Source organism: Danaus plexippus, chromosome 31 (assembly GCF_018135715.1).
Source record: "Danaus plexippus chromosome 31, MEX_DaPlex, whole genome shotgun sequence".
In the NCBI taxonomy this organism is placed as follows: domain Eukaryota; kingdom Metazoa; phylum Arthropoda; class Insecta; order Lepidoptera; family Nymphalidae; genus Danaus; species Danaus plexippus.
In genome coordinates this window covers 2,153,462-2,178,342 of record NC_083558.1, presented here as the reverse complement: position 1 = coordinate 2,178,342, position 24,881 = coordinate 2,153,462, and the positions used below count along the sequence as shown (strand labels likewise).

The 24,881-nt window shown below is 38.1% G+C and overlaps 1 protein-coding gene across 3 annotated transcripts; it reads left to right on the top strand.

The window, feature by feature from the left end:
• The first annotated feature begins 208 nt into the window (after positions 1-208).
• Positions 209-24,876, top strand: LOC116778237 (uncharacterized). 3 transcript variants are annotated; one of them, XM_061525944.1, is made up of 45 exons: positions 210-674; positions 3,295-3,429; positions 3,888-4,020; positions 4,635-4,711; positions 5,236-5,346; positions 5,733-5,809; positions 6,354-6,427; positions 6,893-7,004; positions 7,153-7,286; positions 7,546-7,668; positions 7,951-8,065; positions 8,448-8,514; positions 8,926-9,076; positions 9,259-9,343; positions 9,577-9,640; positions 9,923-9,987; positions 10,235-10,308; positions 11,159-11,384; positions 11,693-11,813; positions 12,191-12,316; positions 12,571-12,665; positions 13,001-15,702; positions 15,915-15,994; positions 16,186-16,281; positions 16,345-16,395; positions 16,506-16,691; positions 17,073-17,156; positions 17,493-17,681; positions 17,948-18,324; positions 18,458-18,593; positions 18,823-18,976; positions 19,351-19,448; positions 19,778-19,994; positions 20,227-20,283; positions 20,352-20,440; positions 20,589-20,696; positions 21,089-21,287; positions 21,486-21,619; positions 22,275-22,346; positions 22,588-22,674; positions 23,031-23,070; positions 23,275-24,062; positions 24,138-24,186; positions 24,335-24,388; positions 24,520-24,876. In XM_061525944.1, the coding sequence occupies exons 1-45, from the start codon at positions 396-398 to the stop codon at positions 24,693-24,695; spliced, it is 8,667 nt and encodes a 2,888-aa protein (XP_061381928.1). In that variant the 5' UTR covers positions 210-395; the 3' UTR covers positions 24,696-24,876. The 3 variants fall into 3 exon arrangements, with proteins under 3 accessions (XP_061381929.1, XP_061381928.1, XP_061381927.1); XM_061525943.1 differs by having other exon boundaries at positions 5,233-5,346; XM_061525945.1 differs by lacking the exon at positions 24,335-24,388 and having other exon boundaries at positions 209-674; positions 5,233-5,346; positions 24,520-24,661.
• Positions 24,877-24,881: the final 5 nt, after the last annotated feature.

Sequence of the window (24,881 nt, the reverse complement as noted above, 5' to 3'; positions counted from 1 at the left end):
CACATTAATTTATTTTCCTCATATTGATTTTGTATACAATGAGCTTTAAGTACATTGTATAAAAAAAATACAAAATAGTTGTACAACGTTACCTTATTTGGAATTATTTTAATAATGACGTAATATTGAGAAATACCATTAATTTAAGATTATCAATGTCTACTAGTGATGCCAGTATAAAATAAATATCATTTCCACGGCTGGTCACAAATACCTAAAAATACCGTCGCCATATTGGTATTGTCAAAAATTTCGGGATCTATCGGTACGTTGGAAAAAATGATTTTTTCTCTCAACACAAAGCGTATTGGAATTGTACGTAGTATCTGATTGAATGACCTGTGACTTTAGATGTTGCGTTCACTGCGTCCAGTGCACGATTACTTTTTAGAATAATGTTCTGTTCTTTGGGAAAATGTAACGAACGGTGTGGGGTTGGGAGTGATACGGAAACCGGTGATGGATTGGACAACTCTATACCTGTGGATGAGGTGGCCTCGGCCGTCGCTGCTGTCTCGGACGAGATCGGGGACATCCTGAAGGACGAGCTGGGAGACGCCGAACGCGCTGACAGGATCGGGGCTGAGCTAGCGGACCTCACAGCCGAGTTAGGCCGCCTGGCTGGTCTCACTGGCGAACCCCAACAAAAACTTCCCTCCCTTTTCGAGCTCGTGGTAAGCATAGCGCTAATTGATTTTCGTCTCCGTGTCATTGACCTTTGCTTTCTGTTGACATCTGAAAAGTACGAGAAAGCTGACTGCCAAATTAATTAGTTGAGTTCAACCTACCAATTATAGTTTTTTGATGAATTTTTATCTAAAAACACATTATAATCACTGATTCCCATTTATAAGTACAAAATAAGTATTCGAGCATTTTATATACAAGGAAGGCCTTAAAAAAAAAATTCGCATATATAATGTAAGTTATAAAAAAATGCAAAATTGTCTTATTATGATAACAGTTTTAATATATCAATTAATTTTGCAAAAACAACAAAAAAAATTACATTCAATAACAATACTATTCTCTTATTGTAGTAAAAAAAATAGTACACATTAGTTATTACCAATTTTTGTTTGACAAATTGAATTTCTCATTCATCAATATTCCCTTCAACCTACACTTATATCCTTAAACAATGTAGTGTCGTAAATCCTTCCTATAAGATACTTATACCGAGTAAATAATAAATTAACAATTTAGAGAATTCATGTATATTATCAAATGTATAAGAAAAGAATGACTGAATAAGTTTAGAAACTGAGAAAATTAAGTGAAATATAACTCATATATATATATAATAGTTTCTGAATTTGTCTGTACACCTTCAGAATTAGGCTTAGAAAAAAAATCTTAAATCATGTCAAAATTACCTATGGTCTTCAAATGTCAGCGATAACTATAATTTACCTCAAGTACAGGAATTTGGGTCAAATTACAGTTTCTGGTCTTGTCTCATCCGAGCACAAAGTCTGGTACAAAGTCTGATCGCAGTCCATTCAGCAGTTTATGTTACATCAATAAACATATATCCCCTCGGACTTTCTCATTGATAGTATAAGTATTATGTATGCAAGTTGAATCTGCAAACATAATTATATTTATGTACGTGTATTGCACAAGATCAAATACGATCTTAAAATGTTTGAGACAGAGACCTCATTCCTTATGTTAACTACGAGTAAAAAATTTTAAAAAAGTTTTTTTCTATATATCAAAACACATCCTCCTTAAAGTGCCGTGGAAATATATGTGTGTATAGCAGAGAAAGTTCTACGACTGTCTGTTTGTTGGCCATAATCTCTGAAATAATGTACTAATTTTGATGGGATTTTCACTGGATGTTAGCTAGTGTATGAGAAGTATCTAGCTAGTCTTGGTATAGCAATTATATTTAGTTTTATTTATAACAAAAATAACTATTACGTGTAGGTGAAGTCGCAGGCAGAGCTAGTCATTCATAAGCATATATGACATTGAAATATAGAACATTGTTCAAAATTGGTATTTTCTCTTGAGAAACTTAGTATTAAAGTAAAAATATAAAATCAAAAAGTCTTTATTCCATTCGACAGACTGCTTCGTGTTTCCTCCACACAGTACTCAAGATTCTAAATCGTCCAGCAAATAAAAACATTGACATTGGCATAATACTCCACGATCCCTGTGCTCATGAAGCCATAGCTTAAAAAAAAAAGATGACATGACAATGAATGAATTAGCAAAAACGGTTTTTATTGCTGTTGTTCCTTTATATTATAATTTGAATATCGAGGGAAGGGGGAATAGGCTTATAGTGAGATAGTGTGTTCACCGCCTAAGACATAATTCCCACCTTCTCATTGGCAGAATGAGGCTATAGATATCAATTTGAAATTAAAAAAAAAAATTTTTTTTGGTCTATGTCAATTTTGCAATGATCTTATAAATGTCGTTGTATCCAAAAAAAATATTACTAAATTCGTAACATTTGTTATTTAGACTATGATAGGACCTAATATAATAGTGACCTAACTATGTTATATGTACTTATATTATTATCTAAGACTACTGACCAAGTATAACTAATTCACAACACTTTATTATAAGTAGTTCCTTAAAAATATATCTACTTAGGCTTAAAAGAGAATTATATAAAAAAAAAAAATATTACGCATTGTATTTAAAGAGAGGCGGAAATGTAAATATAAGCCACAATTCGAATTTGTCGTTCGGAACTGATATAGAGTATATAAAATATTTGTATTGTTGAAATAATTTTCTGTGTACAAAGACATAATATCATATATGTATGTCTAAAGGCGATGCTAGTTTTAATTCAATCCAACAATGGAAGATAATATTTACAGGAAACTGAGCCATTTTTTTTTTTGAAATATATATCTGTATTAGGTTCAAAATATTTAAATGTAGAAACTTTTTTCTCTATCCGAAATATGTTTAGTTAAAAAATATATACTATAAGAGGACCTGTATGTTTGATTTTGTTAATTTGTTACCAAAGTTATGTTTTGTTAAAAGTTAAGTAAAGTGAAAAGTAATTGCGTTGGACCCGGCACCCGCACGACGAATCCTAGGAATGATGAGAAGTTGCGTCCCGCGTCTGACGATGGAATTACGCATGGAAAATAATATGACCTTATATAAAATAAAAACAATGAATAGTCGATAATAATAAGTTTATGATAATTTTAATAATTAGGGAATAAAAAATAATATTTTTAGGGTAGTTGAATATTTTATCCTTAACCATGCTTCTGAACTTCACAGTCATTATTTTTGTTCTGCCAGATCGGTCATCAAGTAGTGGGCGGGCGCGGGTCAGGCAGTGGTTCTTCATCTTCGTCATGGTCTGGGCGGGGCCGAGCAAGACGACCGACCAGGCAAAGAGCGGCTAGGCGGCGACCGATCGCCAAAGGAAAGGAGGTAAGACGGACGTCAAGTCGTAGGTCAACATTGATTGGTCGAGGTTGTATATAAGGTTACTCAAAACTGGATCTGATGATGTTAAGTATGCTATGTGACCAATAACTGCATTTAATCCCTTCAAATAGTTTCCTTTTATCGATAATACGAGTGAAAAGGCCAAAGGTCAAGGAATAATAGTCACGATCGTTGCACGATACATATATAAAAAAATACATATATCTTAGTACAGAACGTTGGCGCCAATATTGTCTGAGGATTTAAGCATTACACTGTCCAGCTAGCATAGAGAATGTTTAATAACAAAACGTTGCCTAGCAACCGCTAACACGAATTTTTACCACAGAATATATGTATATAATCTATGTTTCCAGAATGCAAAAAAATATATAACTAATATCCTCTTTAACAACGTTAGTCTTTTACAATTCGTGTAATGTATAGCTACCCTCTTTAAGATATCTCGTCTTCGGAGCGCGGTCGCACGTCGTGTCGCGATGCGCGTTCGTCGTGTCGAGGTCGTGTCGGACGCGTCGGATGTCGGAGCCGACTCCGATTCGGACGATCAGTGGACGGAGATGGATGAAAACTGTGAGTTTTGCTCTACGGAGTTTATTGTGTGATATCGACATTATACAGGGTGTGATTGATGTAATAAATCAATGTTTTTTTTGGCTGTAAATGCTGTGCACGATTACATACAACAAAGGCCGTATATTAAAGTTTTATTTGAATTTAATCAATACATACTCTGTCTAATTGGAAATAAATTTATAATATGAGTCTCTTTGGATTTCCCTTTTAAAATTTATTTGTAATGACCAAGCCTTAGAGTAAAATAATTGTACGATGATCCAACGCACTGCAAGGAATTGGGATGGTATATACCAATGTCCTCTCATACAAAATTTGGCTTCCATCAAGTCTTGGACGGATGAGCTGTTACTGGAAATAGCGTTAACTATCTCTGTCTTCTTTTCTCCCACCACCAAGTTTAACTGAAGAACAGTTACATACTGTTCATATATAAATAAATAATAATAATCTAAACATTAACTAAAAAATAAATAACCTAAGTATGTAATTATAACATCTTTGTGGTTATTTCTATTAATATGTCATAAAATTGATAACAACCTTCCCAATAATTTATATATTATATTATAAGGACTATATATATATATATATATAATTTCTTCTTTCAGCCGGCAGCACAGATAGCTCTTCAGGCAAAGATGTTGGAATGCATATGGACTGTCCATCGTACCAACACAAGGGATCGGTGAGAATTTTACATACATTAATGTTGTCCAACGATAAATGATAATAAATATAAACAAATTTCAGAGATACTTGTTTATATAATTTATCTTGTTCCGTTGTACTTTCATAAATTTCACTTTTAATAGTGTAATAGTTTTATTTTTACATTCACATCCAATTTAAAATATTAGAAGCTTAAAATTTAACTCTTTATTTGTTTTTTTTTTTTATACACTATTGCTAGTTTTAGTTTTGGTACATTCTTGTTAAATGAACTGACAGTGGGATTGATTCAATCGTGGTATAAGTACTTGAGAATAAAGAAATAAAAAAATCTCAGGTTCCACAAAAACTATTATTATGTACGATTGAATATAATCGATAAGTTATTTCGTGCATAAACATAGACAGTGAAAATATATATATATATATATATATATATATATATATATATATGTATTAGGGAACATTAAACTGTGATTGTTATCAAGCAATAAGCGACCTTAATGTTATAGATTCAAAGGTCATATTTTTTTCCAGCAGGTGGAGCCGCCAGCGATGGGTCAGTTCCTGTTGCCGCTGCTGTCTGGGGCTGAACATGGAGCGCCCCCCGAACATGAGCAGTTCCTCATCAGACACGAGGATATACTGCAGGTGGGATTGCTATTAGCATCATTCTTGTAAGACAATTAGTTAAATATAACTAAGATTTTAAACACTACACACACACACACACACACACACGCATACATATATACACACACACACACACACACACACACACGCATACATATATACACACACATACTAACACACTTACATCTGACGGTTGATGCGAAGGAGCCGAATCCTCGCGTGTAGTGGAAAATAATTAATAAGACAGTTTTTTATGGAATTTGGACAAAAAATATAATCGGCTAAATAGACCATAGTCGATTAAATTGGACTATTTCTGTGTTTAGTAGTTTTTATGTGACCAGATATACATACAATATCTTCATTGATATCCGGGGGATGTAAAGTTTTGGTAACCTTTCCAGTTGCTGGCCTCAGCGGAAGAAAATGTAAGCGAGGACCAACCAGCTCGTGACACGGGATTGGAGGCGACGCATGACGTGTGAGGATATGTTACATTTAAATATTAAGGCCTGGCTTAGGTCGTGGTGGCCTGGAGGTTAGAGGCCCGCCTCTCACACGTGAGGGCGCGGGTTCGGAACCTGGCAAGTACCAATGTGATCTCTACCGAGTCATATGTACTTTGTAAGAGTATTTCGACACCACTGATGGACGGTGAAGGAAAACATCGTGAGGAAACCTGGACTTATAATTTAAAATTATAAGATTGAAATCACCAACCCGTCTTCAGCGAGCGTGGTGATTAATGCTCTAACCTTCTCCATGTGAGAAGATGCCTTTGTTCAGCAGTGGGCTCGGATAGGCTGATGATGATGATGATGATATATAACTAGCTGTGAACGGTTACTGCGTCTGTAGGGAATGATATTTTTTTGCACTAAACAATGATTATCATAAAATATACTAGCGACCCGCCCCGGTTTCGCGCGGGTACATGCCGATACCAAACTCACTACAGGAAAAACTGTGAACGTTGCATATGAAGACATAGCCCATTTTTTTATATATGTGTTTGTAATCCACAGTGTATCAGAATTATATGACTCGGAACCGGTTGTGACACCTGAAGATGAGGCAGCCCTGCTACACTATGTCTGCGGTGAGTGAAATATTGTGAGAGCCGGATAGACATTTATTAGGACTGCATCTGTTTTATTTCTCTACATATATATAACTAGCGTTTGCCCGCGGCTTTGTCTGCGTTACTTTCAAAAGTAGAAATGTATAGCTGACCGGGGGAACTCTATCCCTCCTTAGAGGCAGTAAAAAAGAAGATTTAAAATTTTATCAACTTATTTTTTTGTCTTTTTTCTATGGGATGAGAAGTATCTTAGTCATTTTCCCAGTTCTAAGCTGTCACTCCACCGATGTTCTTGAGTTATAAGTAGTGCAACTAACACAACTTACTAATATATATATATATATATATATACTTGATTGGCTTTGATGAATTTGTATGTACTTATATATAAAAAAATAATTTAACACAAGCCCTTTTAATACCTATTGTTAAGTAGCTATTATAAAGGAAAGTGTATCTATTTGATAGTCTGTTTATTTATAGCTGAACCACCACCACCAGAGCCCTTCAAACCTGTTGAGGAGTGGCTGTTGGGGGTCTACCATTCCTGGTGTGAGATCAGTGCTCTCATGTACACCCTCGTTGGGACCAACATGTAAGATGGACAATACAACATACTACCTACAAACTACCATAAACAAGATTATTATTTACTAGAACCAATAGATTAAAATTTTATATATATATATATGTAGTCCCTCCCCCCCACAAAAACATATAATATATAGTCCCTCCCCCCACAGGAGTTCAGAGATGTCGAGGTCGCCCTGGTCGTACGTCGCTCGTTTCGGATGTCACTGCCGCCTGTGTCTGTCACTAGCCAATAACGAAACGGCCCTTCAGACCTGGATGCACGGACTGGTAGCCGAGTTAGCTGGTAGGTGGTTCGCTTAACATTATGAATGGATTACACGGTGTGATAAACTTGTTAAACGATTTACACAGTGTGATCATTGCTTTAAATTGTAATTTTTACTTCAGCGGTTCACTTTATGAATGGTGATAGTTTTACTCAGTGTGATAAGCTTGTAGAGAATTTACTCATTGTGATCATTGTTTTAAATTAGTTAAAAATTTATTTATTATATATTTATATATATATATATATGTTGATTATTATAATTTTATATATCCAGGGGGTAGCACAGCACCGCTGGGAGCCAACATTGTCCGAGCGCTGGGGCTTTCACCCGGAGAGCATCTACCACCTTCCACCTGGGATATTGCTAGACTACAGAGGACTGCTGTCTGCGATGACAGTAATGCAATTATTGCAATTTATTGTAAATTTTTGTCTTGACCGACTTTGAAAAAGTAGTTCAAATTTATGCATTGCATTCGGTGCGTAAATGTCGGTTCTAGTTGGGACATATTATTTTTTTATAATATTTTCTCTGTCGTTATGTAGTTTTAAATGGGTCCTCTGTATATTGCAAATCATAAGACTTAAATTCTGTAAAAATAAGTACTGATACTTTATTAGCTTTTGCGTGACAAGCACACACACATGCGTGCTTTAATCCAGCCGTATATATTTCCAGGTCTATCGATAATCCAGAATCACCTGGTAAGATTGTCCCAGGAGAATGACGTGACCAGCCAGATTGTGAACAACATTTGCCTATGCAGAACATATGACCGGCCCTTCGAGAAGCAGTTAGTATCGAATGCCTTATTCGGCTGCTGTTCGGCCGAATACCGAATACCGAATATCCCCACTTATTATTTGGCGAAATACATAAGCTGTATATTTTTTTATAAATAACCGATCGAAGGAGAAATGATATGCATTTATTACGTACATTTTACATAACACAGGCACATAATCATCTATATTTAAAGAAAACTTATATATATAGAAAAAGTTATCGGTTTTAATTTTAAGAAGTAACATTTTACGTTGACCAAATTTAGACAATATTTTTTTTTTTGGGAACACCCATGCCTATAACTCGGCTCTTAAATAACTCAAGGAATATTAGCTATTCTGCCGAGCTGTACGTTACATGCCTAATCTATATATTTATTTTTTTTATAGATATGCAATGGAAAGATTCTGTAAACTCCTAGAAAACTTCAAGACTGCATCTAGTATAACATTTAAGGTAAAAAATACTTAAAGCATAAATATATATTAGATAATGTTATCCTTTGAAACTCCAATAGTCACTATAAGTATGGGAAGATTGTGAAGGTAAAACCGTTGGTATATATATGTATGTGAGATTATTTTTGTTGACATCACTTTGATTGTTACGTTGTACGTAAGATATTTTAATGTGCCGGCGACGGATGGAGGGATAAAGGATTTGTGTGTAAATGGAAAGTGGCACGAGTAAGTGAGAGGGATACATATGAGGGAAAGAGACGGAGATATATATGGCGAGGAACGGACGGCGTACGGCTGATGATGGAGAGAAATTAGAGAGGACTGAGAAGTGTTGAGTGAAGGGAAGATATGACGAAGTGTGTGAGACTTAACAAGACGGGCTCCTATATATATATATGCGTTCCAGGTGGAGATGGTACCCAGCGATGGTGGCGACGGCACCATCGCTGGTGGTGGGTGGTGGCGGTCAAGGCTGGCGAACAAGTTGGCGCCCCACCACGCCCGCTCCACCAGGGAGAGACTACAACACATGGCGGCTAGGACGGCGCCGCACGACCGTTAGTATAAATATATATATATATATATCATTTTACTTAATTATAATAAATTTTAGTCAAGACTATGGTCGATAATCCTGTTTTGTCTACTGATATCTAAATTTCCGAAACCTTTTTAGTATATATATATATATCTATACACACACACACACCCATATATGTATATATAATTTTGTGTACAGTAAGCGCGTGGGCGGGCTACAAACATCGATGCGATTGTCTCACACCTAGGACGCTATGCGCTCAGCAGAGGAAACAATTGCTCAGGTAACAATTACCTTTCTATATAAAGCATTACTTCTATTAATTTACCTTTACCTTGGAGTTGAATGATGCCAACCATCACTTAATATACATTACCTTACCATGTACTCTCTGACTTCACTTAAAATGACTTTTTTAATGACAAAAGTTTGATCAGAAATAATACAGGCAGTTATCTATTAATATATACATACATATATATTTATATATGTGTGTGTTTGTATTTCTGTGCCCAGGATCTCGTTCTTCGGCATGATGCAGGCTGTGAACGAATTCAACGGCAATAAAGATTCTGAAAAGGTATGAATTCAATGATAATATATTTATATATATAGCGTGTACCCCACGGTTCAAATGTTAAGATACCCGCTGCTACAGTACAAGGTTTGATTCCAATATATGAGACAAAGCTGGACCCAAATGTCCGTCATGATATGACAAATACGTAACCCACCATCCCTTAATGCAATGGTATTGTGGTTCAGATACTAAAAAAATGTACTCTTGAATCATATGAAGAGTGTTGTAATGTATTTTCTTCTCTTTGAATCTAACCGTTCAGTTGTATCATAATTGTTTCAGCCGCCGGTGGACGTTAAGGATAACTCAAGTAGGGAGCTACAGCAGGGTGATGGGACAGGCGCTAAGTGAGTTGACAAACTGTGCTTTTAAATATAGTTAATATATATATATATATATATATATATATATTTGAAATCGCCAACCCGTCTTGAGTGAGCGTGGTGATTAATGCTCTAACCTTCTCCATGTGAGAAGAGGCCTTTGCTCAGCAGTGGGCTGCGATAGGTTGATGATGATGATGATGTAATTTGATTATAGTATGTTGTTCTTTTTATTATATATATATTGTGTATGTGTTTGTGATGTTTCCAGACCTCCGGATTCCCTGGACGACGCTAATTCTCTGGACCTCAGCGATTCCAACGTGACAGTGGATCTGGATGATTGTGAGTGTCATATCCTTTGAGTTACATCATTTTCTGTACAGCCATCGCTCCGAGTAATTTACTTTTACTAACATATGTGAAATAGACTTTATACACTATGTTATACATTGGTATAAAAAATCTTATAATTATACAAATTAATGTATAACTTGACAGAAATATAGTTGAGTTAAATTACTTGTTATAAGTTGTTGTTAAAGAGTTTTTAAATTGGGAAACAAAAATCATTTTTTATAACGAAAATTATACAAATAACATTTTCCAAAAATTTTCCTATATATATATATATATATATATATTGATCTAATAGCAATAGTCAAGATACAAGGTAGTAAATACAGTATAGTAATATGTTTTCACTGTTAGTGAATATTTAAATGATGCTCTCCTTGGGAAGTGACATGCATTTTGTTATTTAGCTCCCAATATATAAAATATTTCAGGTTAGTGTCATCGTAAGGGTTATTAAAAGCAATAGGGACTCGTGTTTTATGGTGTAAAAAAAATATAATTAATATATGTAATTTAATTGATAATTGAACACCCTGTATTTAATTAACTTAGTGATATGGTCGGAATAGGTGAACTCCTCCGTGGAATGTTGGAATGAGAACAGGAAGGGATGGAAATATATTTTTAAGGAATTTTTTTAGTGTTTGTTTAAAACAGACTTTATTAGCATTACTCACAAGTCAGAATTGATTGCAGTCCACCTCGCTCTGTCTCTTTATTCTCCCTCCCCCTCCCCCTCTCCCTCCCCCGGAGCGTTAAACGTTTAACGCAACCTCGTTGGAAGTCGCATAAGAAGTTTGACTTATTTAGTTGTATTTTGTTATATTTTGTTGTGTAGTGTCATCATCGTCAGCGGACTCCCACGGCCAGTCCACTTCCTCGTTGGACTCGGCCTCCGAGCTTCTGCTGGCGGCTGCCGCGGCCGTGGACTCGGGCTCCTCGGGCTCCGGCGGCGGTCAGCTGTGCCGCACCGTGAAGCAGCTCATGAGATCTATAGCGTCCATAGAGAGGCTCATGGACAGGGTGCTGCAGCACTGCGACCGGTGGGGCGACCGGGATGCCAGGTACGTATGAGTCACGCGCGAGGTAGACTGATGAATTTAAATGCTACAACGATGAATGTTACTGGTTGGACGATGAATGTGTGAGGTGTAGCGATGAATGTTCACAGCCTCTACTAAAATGATATAAATTTTTAGTACATTTACTTTAGTCAAGAAATTTATAGTTGTACTAACATATATTTTGCTTCGGTCCCTAAAAAAAACGTCATCTTTTTACTATATCGACGTAAACTAGCCCACAGATAATAGTGAAACATATTTTTTATTATAATTATATATTTATGACAGTATATATAATGTCATTTCAGGAAGCGTGTGGATGTTGGTCTGTCTGAAGTGGATCGGAAGCTGATGGCGATGTACCGTCGTCTGCCGGATGTGCACAGGAGACAGCTGCAGCTGTACAGGAAACAGAAGAGGCTCTCCACTGTTAGTATATATATATTATATAAGCTAGTAGTCTACAGTACTCAAACCATTTGAAGATATGTAGAATTTGATGCAGAGTCAGTTTATGTATGTATTATTAAAATTAGTTCAATGTTGGTAAATAAAACATATGTTTTGAGATGTCAACTGCTGAGGGTAGCTCTGTAAACGGATGGGTTTCTGAACTTAGCGAGATTTGAGACAGTCATTTAAATAAGAAAGTGCATATATATATATATATATATATATATATATATGTTTAACAAGCAATGATAAGCATTCACAACACTCATGCAAAGTGTACTTACTATTATATTCAGTTCACTCACTAGAGCAAACTATCAATAAGTCACTAATTGTTATCTCCCGCCGTTCAGGTGTGTACTCAGCTGGTGGGCGGCCGAGCACCAGCTCCCCCGCCGCCCGGGACTCCGCCCCCCGCCCCCTCACATGCGCCCTGCAGGCCCCTCTGTCCGGAGTACCACCTGCAACGGTTTAAGGAGGTATTGTAATGACATACACACACATACATCTATACACAGATATTCACATGTATACATATAACGGATTTTTTTTTTGTTTAGTAATTGTCAATTATATGATATACACACCCACGCACGCACACACGTACGCCAACACACACGCACGCACTCACGTACGCCAACACACACGCACCCAGACACATAATATTATATGATAATATTGTAGCTAAGCCAGCTATGTATGGTGGTAGGTGATAAGCGTTTGTATGTTGCAGGTGCGTCGGAAGGTGATGCATATGAGAGACCAACAGCTATACTACCACAGACTGAGGATTTGGCTCGAAGACCAGCTCAGGGTCGAGAGGGAGAGGTAGGAGACCGGAGACATGACAGCTTGATACATTATAGTGATAAAAGTGTCTGATATAGAAATAATACTAAAATTATTTATATAAGAATGAATAAAGGCAACAATGAGGCGGGGCTCCAAGCTATGTTATTTTTTATTGACAGTTTTTTCTGATATATATATATATATATATATGTGTGTGTGTGTGTGTGTATGTATGTGGAAGCTAGTAGATTGTGTGTATGTATACAGTATGTATTTATAAACCACGGAATCTCAGAAACTAATTGATGTATATATATATATATATATATCTGTGTGTACATGTATATATTTATGTAATTTATACATTTCAGTCATCCAGAATGCAACGTGACCCTCGTAGAGGATTTGCCAAAACGCAAGCGACGTAACCTCAGTCCGAAGTTGCCAAAAATGAGTTCAGCGCCGAAGAGAAAATTGAAACCCACCCTCCACAACAGCAGACCTCATAAGATACTCCAGCTGTTGAAGAACAGAACCAACGAGGACATGTCCCCATACAAAGACATCGACGACATGAAGGAGGTGGAACCGCCCGAAGCGTTCCCTCTGAACAAGGACGATTTGAGCGACGCGGAAACGATAGTAGGGGACAAGGACGACCTCTGCAAGGAGATGAAGGAGTGCCTAGCGAAATTCGCAAACTTCGCCCTCAAAGACAAGGAAGCACCCGAAAAGGATTATCCTGAGTCCATCAGTCCGCCGTTGCAGGAGATGTCCCCTACCACCGTCGATCCGCCGCTGTACAATCAGAAATCTAGAATAATAAACAAAATATCCAGCGACAAGATCGATTTCTGTCAAGGGCCGGAGATCAACGTGCCGTTGAACGCCAGGGCGCCGCCTAAGGAAGACAAGGACGATGACAAGAACGATGTCTACAAATATGTGACGTTTGGGCTGAAAATCAAGAAAGCTATGGAGGAGTGCCAGAACATAATAAACTCGTATAACAGAGGCGGCGATAAGAGGAAAGTGGAGGAGCCGCCGTCCCTGGAGCAGATCATCGAGGTAATGATGACGTTGGACAAGAATTCAGCGGAGTTCCTGGAGAAGATGCTGTCAGAGGATCCTATAGACGAGTCCATAGACATGAACATGGCTGTGTCCAAACTATCGGAACTTTTGGAGAACATGATGCCGCAGACATTGGCGAATATGCCGGAGATTGCTACGAAACTGTCCGAATTTGGGGCGGCTGAGCTTCAGGAAAACGGTTCCGCCGTCAAGAATCCGCAGCCCAACGAGACCCAGCTAACCCCGGAGACACTGAGACAGATACGCGAGATAAAACTATCGAAACGGGATGCCGTTAAAGTGACCAAGAACACGGCGAAGAGGAAAATCAGCCGGAGGATAAGAAACGACGAGGTGTTCGAATTTGAGGGCGCTCTGAACGACATCGTGAAAGATGAGAAGGATTTACAGAATCTGATCGGCAACAAAACGAACAAGGACGAGATCAAGGACCTGGTGTATTCTATATCCGCCCAAGTGTTCGTTAACAAAGTGTTCGAAAACGTCAAAGACAAGACAGCAGCAAACAGGACAGAGGACAAGGACACGTCGCCTAACACTATCAACTTTGAAATGTTCTCAAGAATGTCGACGCTATTCGACAATTCCTTCAAGGCGGCCATGAGCATGAACGAGCTGAGGAGTCTGGTCAAATGCCGCGTCAACTCGTGGAAACAGTACGTGGCTGCGAAATTCAAAAGCATACCTTTAGAGCTACTCGACAACGAAATAGAACCGATGATAGAGAGGTTCTATTCGTATATACAGGAATCGGCGTCCAAGCAATGCTGTAACGAGAGCGATAAGATCATTGAGAACATAGAGGAGTTGAGGAAGAACGAAGACAGCAACGAGTCCGACAGCGAGAGCTGCCCGGCCTCCAAGGAGACCTTGAAGCAGTACACGAAGCTGCTGAACACCTTCGCTCTGAGTACATTTGACTTGCTCATAATGAAGCTGTCCGATATGCCCAACGAAATGAAGTGCACCGTGAAAAGCTTGAAGTTCAAATATATAGACGTCATCCGGCGGTGCGCGGAGTCCGAACAACTCGTGGCCTGGATACTCCTGGATCCAGAGACAGCCACCACGGTCATCCAGGAACTGACGGCTCTCGAAGTGAGGAAAGTGGATAACGCACCGAACTTCTCGAATCTGAGCAATGAAAGGAAACAGGAATATTTTATCAATAGATTGCACGAAATGAATAGACAGTACATGGAATCGCTGCCAAAAAAACGTTTGACCGGGGACGAATGGCTGGTCATACTGTACAGGCTGGAACAGCTAGAGGAGAGACTCAAAGACGCCTTCTCCAAAGTGCCCCAACCCACCAAAGCCATCGTTCAGACCCAGAACGCCAGCGAGGCGGAGATATTAGCGGCGAGGGGTCTCAGCAAGATAATCGGCAAGGCTAACGTCAGAATAGTCAAGAAACCGGAAAACCAGCCGGTCAAACCGAAAAAGGAACCGGAAATCGAACCCATCAACGAGAACGACGACAAGAAACCCAAAAACGACGCGCCTTCAGCAAAAAACGAGGCGACACCGACTTCGAAAGCCGAAAACAACCTCTTAGATAGCTGCAACACGATCAAATCCTATTTAACATCAGGATTTCCGGTGCCAGAGAGCTACAAGAAGCACGTCATATCACTCTGCTCGACCATAGACGCCAAACTGCTGGACATTGAGGAAAACCTCATAGACGAGGAAGACAAAAACGTGTCCAATCAAAACCCGGAGCTCCTCGCGAAATACACGGCTCAGGCTCTAAGAAACGCCAAGGAGGCGTTGAACGCGGTCGCCTTCGGTAACATGACTAGGAACGGGCAGACCAAGTCGGAGAGCGACGTCTGCGACACGCCCAAGAACAACTGCAAGTGGACCAACGACTGCGTCTGCGACAACTGCAAAGATGACAAGAAGGACGACAAGAAGAAGATAAAGAAGGCTGTCAAATGTGAGAACGGGAACCACCAGCAGCATGTGTGTAAAGGTGGGCTATATCTTTATAATAGTTAAGGTAAATGTACAAATGAGCGGCCAGACATCAATTAGGTTTGAGGGTAGATTTCAATTGTCATTTTACAAGAGATGTAACCGCCCGTATTAAATTATTTTTCAATATTTTGAAATTTATATAGTATATAAAGTAAATTTTAAACATATATATATATTAAAATTAAGGTATATATTTTTTTTTTTCAGCCGGCCATGGCGTGTGTGCGGGCGAGGGCGGGCCAGACGCGCCGTGTAACTGTTGTTATTGCACAGTGTTCGGACACGCGGTTAGTATTGATTACATTGAAAATCTTTGATTGATTGGCCTTATATATATTGATTGATTGATTGACCGACTGGATTTAAATTATAATCTTATATATATATCCATACTGATTAATGAAGAGAGTTATTCAGAATAAATTACTAATGATATCGAAAAACAGAACTTTAACAGCTAGTTTGTAAACATTTACAGCCCCCGCTGACGACTCCTGTACCGAGGAACTTTAATGAGACCAGAGAACGACTGAGATCTATACTGAATAAGAAGAAACAGAAGTGTAAAACTAATGTAAGTATATATTAAATATATATATATATTAAAAATTCCTACTAAATAATTCTGTCGTTCCAGGGTGAGGTGGAATCACCAACAGAGCGTTCGCCCCCTCAGCCCACACCCCCGGTTAGTTATCTTACTTAGAGATTTTGACACTATATTTCTACGCAAGACAATACTCCTTGAATATTTATATACTTTATATTCATTAAGTGGCAATGATGTTGTAAATCTAGGCATTACCGAAAACCCTGCCCCCGGATTTGACGACTCAGGCGCAGCAAAAGAGACAGGCTATGGAGCAGAAACAGCTGGCCGACAAAATGTCCGACAAGACGACAGACAAGATGACAGACAAGGGGGCTGACAAAATGGCCGACAAGATGGCGGAGCTTGTTGTCAAAGAAGAGCCAGAAATTCAGGTATATTAACATCGAAATCCATCAACGTTGCCCTTGTGCATAGTATGATTACAAAAGTTTTATCACATTTGTGTCAGTAATCAAGAATTTAATTAATTGATCGTCGGGTCAAAAAAATATGTCATTAATAACTTTATAATATTAAATAGGAATTCTGTCATTTTGAGGATATCATGGTTGAAATCAATGGGTGAGGAGCCAGGGCATTGTATAATGGGGAAGTAATTTTACGCCTGCAATTCTCATATAACCCTTAGTACGAGATACCGTTAGAAGCAAACACTAACGTACACCAATAACCTTAATAGTAACTAACAGAGACTTCTACTAAAGTCGCGACATATATATGTATATATATATATTTTCCAATATTTTCCTCAGAACCCCCCACCACCACCGGCCCAGCCAGTGAAGACGGAAGGCAAAGTTAACGCAGCGGCAGTAGAGAAAATAAGACTGGAGATTGTAAGAATGTATTATACTATAACACAGATTATATAGAAATATTTTACCATGCTAGTTTTTGCCTGCGACTTCGTCCGAGTGGACATCGAAATTGGGCTTAGAGAGAAATTTATATGTGAACCAAAAAATATATATATATATATATAAAAAGGTTCTAAAAGACTTCAGATTATAAATAGTATCTTAAAAAATTGGCTACATTTGCTATAATAATAACCCCAGGCACATTCTATGTTTATATAAAAAATAATATCCTTATTTAGTTTAACAAGCTACAAACAAAAAATGTCGGTTATAACAATTTTTTTTTATGATGCTAAACTAAATTCATTCCAGCAATTCAGACAACAGCTGAGACAGATGCAACAGCAGCAACAGCCACCGCAGCAGCAGCAACAACAGCCACAACAACCAGCGCCGCAACAACAACAACAGCAAAAGAAACCCGAGCCAATATACGATCTGCCGATACACAACAAGCCGACACTGACGCCACAACAACAACAGCAAATAAGACAACAACAGGTATGTTTTAACTAGATGCCTAATGTTAATTCTACTTCATTTAAGGTTAGATTTATATATATATATATATATGTGACTATATATATATATATATAGTCACATAATTTTTTTTGCTTATTTTGTTGCATTTAATACATCCTCAAATCCTTACCATATAAATATATAACTAGTATTTTTTAACATAATTTAAATTGTTGTTAGAATATTTCGTAAAGCGTTGGGATAATCATTACGAATTAATAACAATATCTTTATGTTTTAAACAGCAACAACGCCAGGATGCACTAATTCGGCAGCAGATGCAAATTCAACAACAACAGCTGCAACAACAGCAGATTCAGCAACAGCAGATGCAGCAACAACAGGTGCAGCAACAACAGGTGCAGCAGCAGCAAATACAGCAGCAACAGATACAGCAACAGCAAATCCTGCAGCAGCAACAGCTTCAACAACAGCAACAGCAGCAGATGCAACAGCAGCAGATGCAGCAGCAGCAGCTGAAGCAACAGCAGATGCAACAACAGCAGTTACAGCAACAACAATTGCAGCAACAACAGCTGCAACAAATGAGGAGTCGACAACAGAACGTGTCTCTATCTAGTAGAGATACCAGTGTATTCTCGACGTCTAGCGGCTGTTCTGGGTTAGTCTCTGCGTAATGTTGAGTTCAATAGTTTAAGCGTGTGAAGACAAACACACACTAGACACGCATTACTTTATCAACGGTATTCCAATAACATGAATCAACGCACTGATGAATGTGTAACCCGTCACAGCGGCTCGTGTTGGCGTGGCGGGTGCCGCTCGGACCCGCGGGACCTGGACGCGCTGCTGCAGTACATCGAGGGGCCCTCGCGACACGTTGACAGAGGGAAGAAGAGGGCCAAGAAACAGCGACAGAGGGGCAAGAGGGTAACATACATACACACGCATATATAATCTTAGAAATAAGGTCAGAATTGATTTTTTTTTAAATAACATTCGATACAATTTTACTATAAATATTATAAAAAATGTGATCGTATCTCGAACGAAAGATGTAAACTCACAGGGAACCTGCGATCGGTGGCTCTGTCACGCCAACGAATGTTATATATATATAAACTTTGTACTGGATATATATGTGTATATTTTCTTCCAGATGGAATCCCGCCTGGTGAATCAGCTGCAACAGCTGCAATCAGAGCTCCAATCCGCTCGAGCAACAGTCACCGCCCTACAGAGGGCGCACGCATCGGCGAACAGGGACCTGACACACGCTAAAGCAACAATCGCAGCTAGTAAAGGAAAGAAGGGTAATTTTATATGCTGTTTACGATTTAGACAAATGTATAGTGTGATAAAATAGCACATGTGAGCCAACCGTCAGCGCCATCTATCGCGTGTCGCGTTACTTCACAATACAACTTCCCTAAAGAATTATACGGGATGAAAGACAAACTGTGACCTATAGTTCAGTCTGATATCCATCTACGTTATTGGAGAGTTTTATCAAAATCTGTTCGCTGTCAAACAGCACAGACAGCCATATATCCTCACTGTCGCATTTATCATATCAGCAACAGTATATTAAATATACAGGAATTTAATAAGTGACAACCCTGACATATGAAGTGATGACTATAATAAATAAATGTGTTTGATGACCCTAACTTATTATTAAAATTAGGTAAGAAGCAGAAAATGAATCCATCCCAGCAGGCGAAGATGCAGGTGGTTATGGAACAGCTTAGTGAATACACGTCCCTGGTTAACACCACGGCTAAGGTACGCACACACACACACACACACACGCACGCACTCACGCACACTCGTATATCGGATCTAGTATGGAGATCCGTCGATTAAACATCGGATATAGATAAATTATGTCACCAATATCCGTCGATATAGAGGAAAATGTTATGCACATCACTAATTGATACGTGAATGAAAAATATGTAAACCGTTTAAGAGAATTTTTCATAGAAAATATCAAACAATGAGATTTATCTTTACTTTTATAATTTCTTCTATCAATATTAAAAAAAAGAATCTATATATATATATATATATATATATATATATATATATTTATGCTTATACTTTGTACTCAGGAACTACAAATAGGAGAACGAAGGGTAGCTGAATTGACGCGCAGATTGAGAGAATGTGAGAAAGAGATAGAGGAAGCTAGGATACTACAGGGCAAGGATGTGGCTGGCGAGCATCAACAACAACAACAACTACAACAACAGCAACAGCAGCAGCAGCAGCAGCAACAGTTACATCAGCAACAGCAACAGCATTTGCAAGAAAGACAGAAGAACAACAGTTAGTTAATATATATAAAAATTTAACTATTCTATAAAAATAAACATATTTATCTGTGCCTCACTAACTGCTCAACTAAAATAGATGCGGTTTTCAATGTCGGATAGATATATGTACATTACAATGTCCGTCCTCGTCTAGTATACAGTAATTATGTATTTTTATTCAATATGTCGCTGTGAGATCATTTTTTTTTCTGCCAACTAATATCAGTAATTTTTTTACTCTAAAGTTACAGATTCGACAAGGGTAAATCACCCGCCAGCCGAGACGCAGCCAGTGCAGAATGGTGGGTGATCTTTTATCATATATTTCGAATCCATTGAACAATATCAACTCCAGATGTTAAATTTCCAGTTCCAGAAGTTAAAACTGATAGCAAGAAGACCTGGGAACAGGCGATCGCTCACATCAACCAGTTAGCTAAGGGAGCTGCTAAAGAAAAGGTATAATATATTAAAGAAACATAAATTAGTACTAAAATATATATATATATATAGGTGTCCATAACACATACAAACATACTAAAATTAATTTTAATATGTATTTGTAGTTGTTTTTATATTATTATTATTTGTCGTATTAATCTTCCAGAAGAAACAGAAGGATGCGCAGGCGCAGAAGAAAGACACGAAACAGAAGCCATCGGAGCCGGAAGTGCAGCTGTCCAAGAAACAGAGGAAACTGTTGGCCAAACAACAGGTTTATTTTACAATACAATAACTTGACTTAGACTAATCTGTCACATCGAAGAATACATAATAAATTATTTTATTGTATAATGTATTGTAGTGATTATACAATAATGTGACTTACAATAATTTGGTATTTTAAATGATACATAAATATATATATAAAATAGTGAATTCTCATATACTTTGCTATAAATCTATATATCTACTTAAGATCTTGATTGATTATTGAAGTAATTTTTTTAATTTACCCGTCTAGTTGCTAAGAAAATAGGCTCTGTATGATCTATGAAAATTCTTATGATATTTTAGTCAATCAATTTTTTAATTAATAATCTACAGTTAAAAGTTAGATATTGATGTTCTTGGAAAACATATAAAAAATAGTTTTTTCCGTTTTAGGCTGAGGAAGAAGAGAAGAAAAAACAACAGCAGGAGGCTAAGAGCAAAAAAGATAAAACGGAACCTCTTAAAGTAGACAATAATAAAAAGAAAGATAAAGAAAAAGATAAGAAGGAGGAGAAGAAAGAAAAGAAAGAGGAGAAGAAGGATAAGAAGAAAGAGGATAAGAAAGGAAAGGAAAATAAACAAGAAAAACCTGGTAAATTTTGTATGAAAGATTTAATATAATTAAATCCAGAAAAAATTGTGTAAGCCGTCTTTAAAGTGATGTGGTTTATCCCAATCGGCTGAAACGATTTTGATAATAACGAGATATGATCAAAGAAAAAGATTTTGATTTGAGGAAACGGTCATCTCCATATTAATAATATATATATACATAATTCTTAATTTTCAGCACCAGCTAAAAGTAAATCTCAAACTAAGAGGGATAAGAAGGGTCAGTCAGCTAATCCAACTGGTCATTCAGGTGGTCAGGGTCAAGTCATCAACATAACGCCGGACACAACCATAGAGGTTGTTAGCAAAAAGGTTTGTGTCAAAGAGAATTAACTAGTATTATCTGTGATAGTATAGTGAGGATGTATGTATGTTTGTTTGTTTCATGCATTATAATAACACATAGTATATAATGTATGTACAGTCCGTGTAGTTCCCGGGAACACTTCATGACAGGTGTATTGTGTGAAGTAACGCGACACGCGATAGATGGCGCTGACTGTTGGCTCACATATATATTATATTACACACATTATATACATTTCGCTGTTGTGTCTGTGTGTGTGTATTTCTGTCAATTACCAATATCCTAAACTGATTGAATTAAAGTAATGAGGAGAATTTTTTTTTTTTTTCTTATACATAAAATGTTAAGTTAGTTTGTAAAAATATGTTAAAATAAGTAGGTGATAATTTTTTTTAACATTAACATATATGAGACATTTATCTGGAATTTATTGTATAATATACAAAGCCGTTTGTCACAAGTTTAGGACAGATCTGATTATGAATCGAGTCCTCGTCATGACGTGTTAAGATCTATGCTTGGTTAACTATTAACGTAGCGTATGTAGTTTGAACGCGCGAACCCGCGGTAGGCGTGATGACATGTTCACTTCAATGTATACTGAAAAATATTGTAGTACTTTTATATATATATATATATATATTAAATACAATATTTCAGGTCGTGAGCAGCGCTGAAGCCGACAAGCCCTCGTCTTGTAGCATTATGGAACAACTGAGTAGTGGAGTCCAGGTAAATGATGAAAAGTGTGTCCGTCTGTCTGTTACACGATCACATAACACACTGAACTGAACTGGATGAGTTGGTCATTAGTGTATATATGTTTATTGTTTTATATCTGGACTATATATATATAACTTTTTTAATATTGATTTTATTAATATATATATATATGTATACATATATTAATAAAATTACCTTAAATTAACTACTGTACTATAATTTATAGTTTTTAATTAATTATTGGCAACAGGTCGCTGATCTCAAGCTTCCACCGGGTATAACACTGACCAGGGTCCAGCCCGGAGAGAAGAAAGATCCGCCTGTTATAAAGACACTTGTGAGTTGATGTTGGATGATTAATTGGACAGAATATTGGACACTTGATTGAACGAAATATTGGATACTTCATTGGACAAAATATTGGACAATGGATTGAACAAATATTGGAAAATATATTTAAAATATTGTTTGACCAAATATTGGAGTTATAGTTGATGAAAAGGTTCTTAATGTGGTTTTGATCATTTGTCCATAAATGAAGCTATACAGTATGAAACGGTGAAGTAGTGATTTGTTTGACCGATTTGATCATTTCTTTAATTTGATCGATCCACTGATTTGTTTGGTATCTCATAGCTTTGTAAATAATTTTTTTATTGCAATACTTATTAATTGATACTGTAATGTTTTCAGGCCCCGCCTCGTCGACCGATAGTCGCTCCCACCGCCATAGGTTAGTAGATATAGGAATTTAATAAAAGAAATCTTTGATTTTAATAATATTTATAAATTTTTCTATACATGTAAGTTTTTTATTTGTAAATTATAAGAACTATTGTTATATAATATAATAAAAAATACTTTGGTAAACATATCTTTGTTCGGAGATTTATCCTCGCGTTACATGAATAATGTGAGTAACTTTTTTATTACCCAGAACCACCCAAGATAATAATACCAGAAGCGACGACGAAAACAAAGAAAGGCAAGAAGAAAGCGAAGAAATGTGACGGCGAAGTGAAGCCGGAAGCCAAGATGGTGACGCTCAGGAACCCCATGTTCCATCCCAACCTGCCGCCGGTGCAAGTGCAGCCGCAGAAGAACGAGATACGGGTCCCCGAGCCCATCCCCATGCCGCCCGCGCCCTGCCAGGCCACCATCACGCCGACCTCCAACGGCATGTACACTATACGGAACCCGCTCATGTCCATGATGCACCAGCAGAACCTCATCCGGACCCAGAACCCGCAGGCCTACCACTACAACTACATCAACAGCTACGACCAGAAGCCGGAGACGGAGCAGAACTTCCACAACAGGATCATGAATCTCGCGTCGTTCACGCAGAAGAACGACGAGGGCTACTCGCTGTTCAAGACGAACAGCAGCCAGGAGAAGAGCTTCCTCAGTCCCGAGTACTTCGACACGCCCAAGGTCTCCCCGAACCCGATCGGCACCAGGCCGGGCTACGAGGACTCGCTGTTCACCACGGCGATCCCGGAACCGATCGGGCCGCCGCTCAGGAAGGAGGACTACAGGGGCTACACGCCCTTCGGCCAGGAGGACAGGAACGTGTTCAGGAACGCGCTGTTCAGCGACAAGCCCGATAAGGCCGATCACATGAACGGCGAGCTGCCGTACTTCCAGCGGCTGCGGGCGGGCGCCAAGCTGAACAACGAGGTCACCGTGCACTATGTGACGGATTCGAAACTGTACAAGGGGCAGGTTTGTAGTCTCATCGAAACTGGTTCAGCAATTCGGTTTTTCTCATACTAATATATTGTTTCTCGTTTATTCCAGGAACACAAAGAGCCGGATTCCTCACTCTTCTCCCCGTGGCCCAATAACTGTGAGTTATATAATGGCGTTAGACGTCTCTTTATATAGAAATAAAAATAACTTTATTCGTATTTGAAATCGTTTTAATTGAATATTTTTCTCTTATAAATGAAGTGCTGGATATATGTGTATATAATGTGTGTATGTCTGTTTGTCAGGCCAGCCGGCGATGAACGAGACGACAGAAGAGGCGTCGCAAGCGCACAGACCCGGTAAATACTGACACTTGCAGCACCAGGCAGCGGGTTCGACTCCCGACTGAGAATATATTAAAACCGGGTCTAGTCCGTCTATGTATATATATACAAACTATACAAGATATATATGTATATTTTGTTTTCAGAGTCCAGCGTGTTCCTCCCAGACCGGTCTTTAACGAACCTGTCCAGTCTAGACGCGTCTGAGAGAGACATAGAATCCTTCAAGAGGTTCGACTTCTTCTTCGACCCGCCGCAGTACAAGCCCAAGGTCCAGCTGGACGTGCGCAACATAGCGGACACCATGAGACACAACAAATAGATTACCATGTCACGTGATTACCGTGATTACCGCGTGATTACCGCGCGATTACCGGGCGACGCCCATCACTAGGAACGGATATTAAAACTAAGCGCCACTTATATCATTTAATAGCATCAATTGTGTAACGCTGCTAACGGTTGTAAGAATATTGTTAAGGAAATGTATATGATAGCCGACTCCGGG

What these genes read in the sequence shown, in the direction of transcription:
- LOC116778237 (XM_061525943.1), top strand. Translation starts at nt 396, where the DNA reads ATGTTCTGTTCTTTGGGAAAATGTAACGAACGGTGTGGGGTTGGGAGT. An exon ending in GCAATAAAGATTCTGAAAAG is followed by an intron (nt 9,641 to 9,922) that starts GTATGAATTCAA and finishes TAATTGTTTCAG; the next exon opens with CCGCCGGTGGACGTTAAGGA. An exon ending in AACTGTTGGCCAAACAACAG is followed by an intron (nt 20,697 to 21,088) that starts GTTTATTTTACA and finishes TTTCCGTTTTAG; the next exon opens with GCTGAGGAAGAAGAGAAGAA.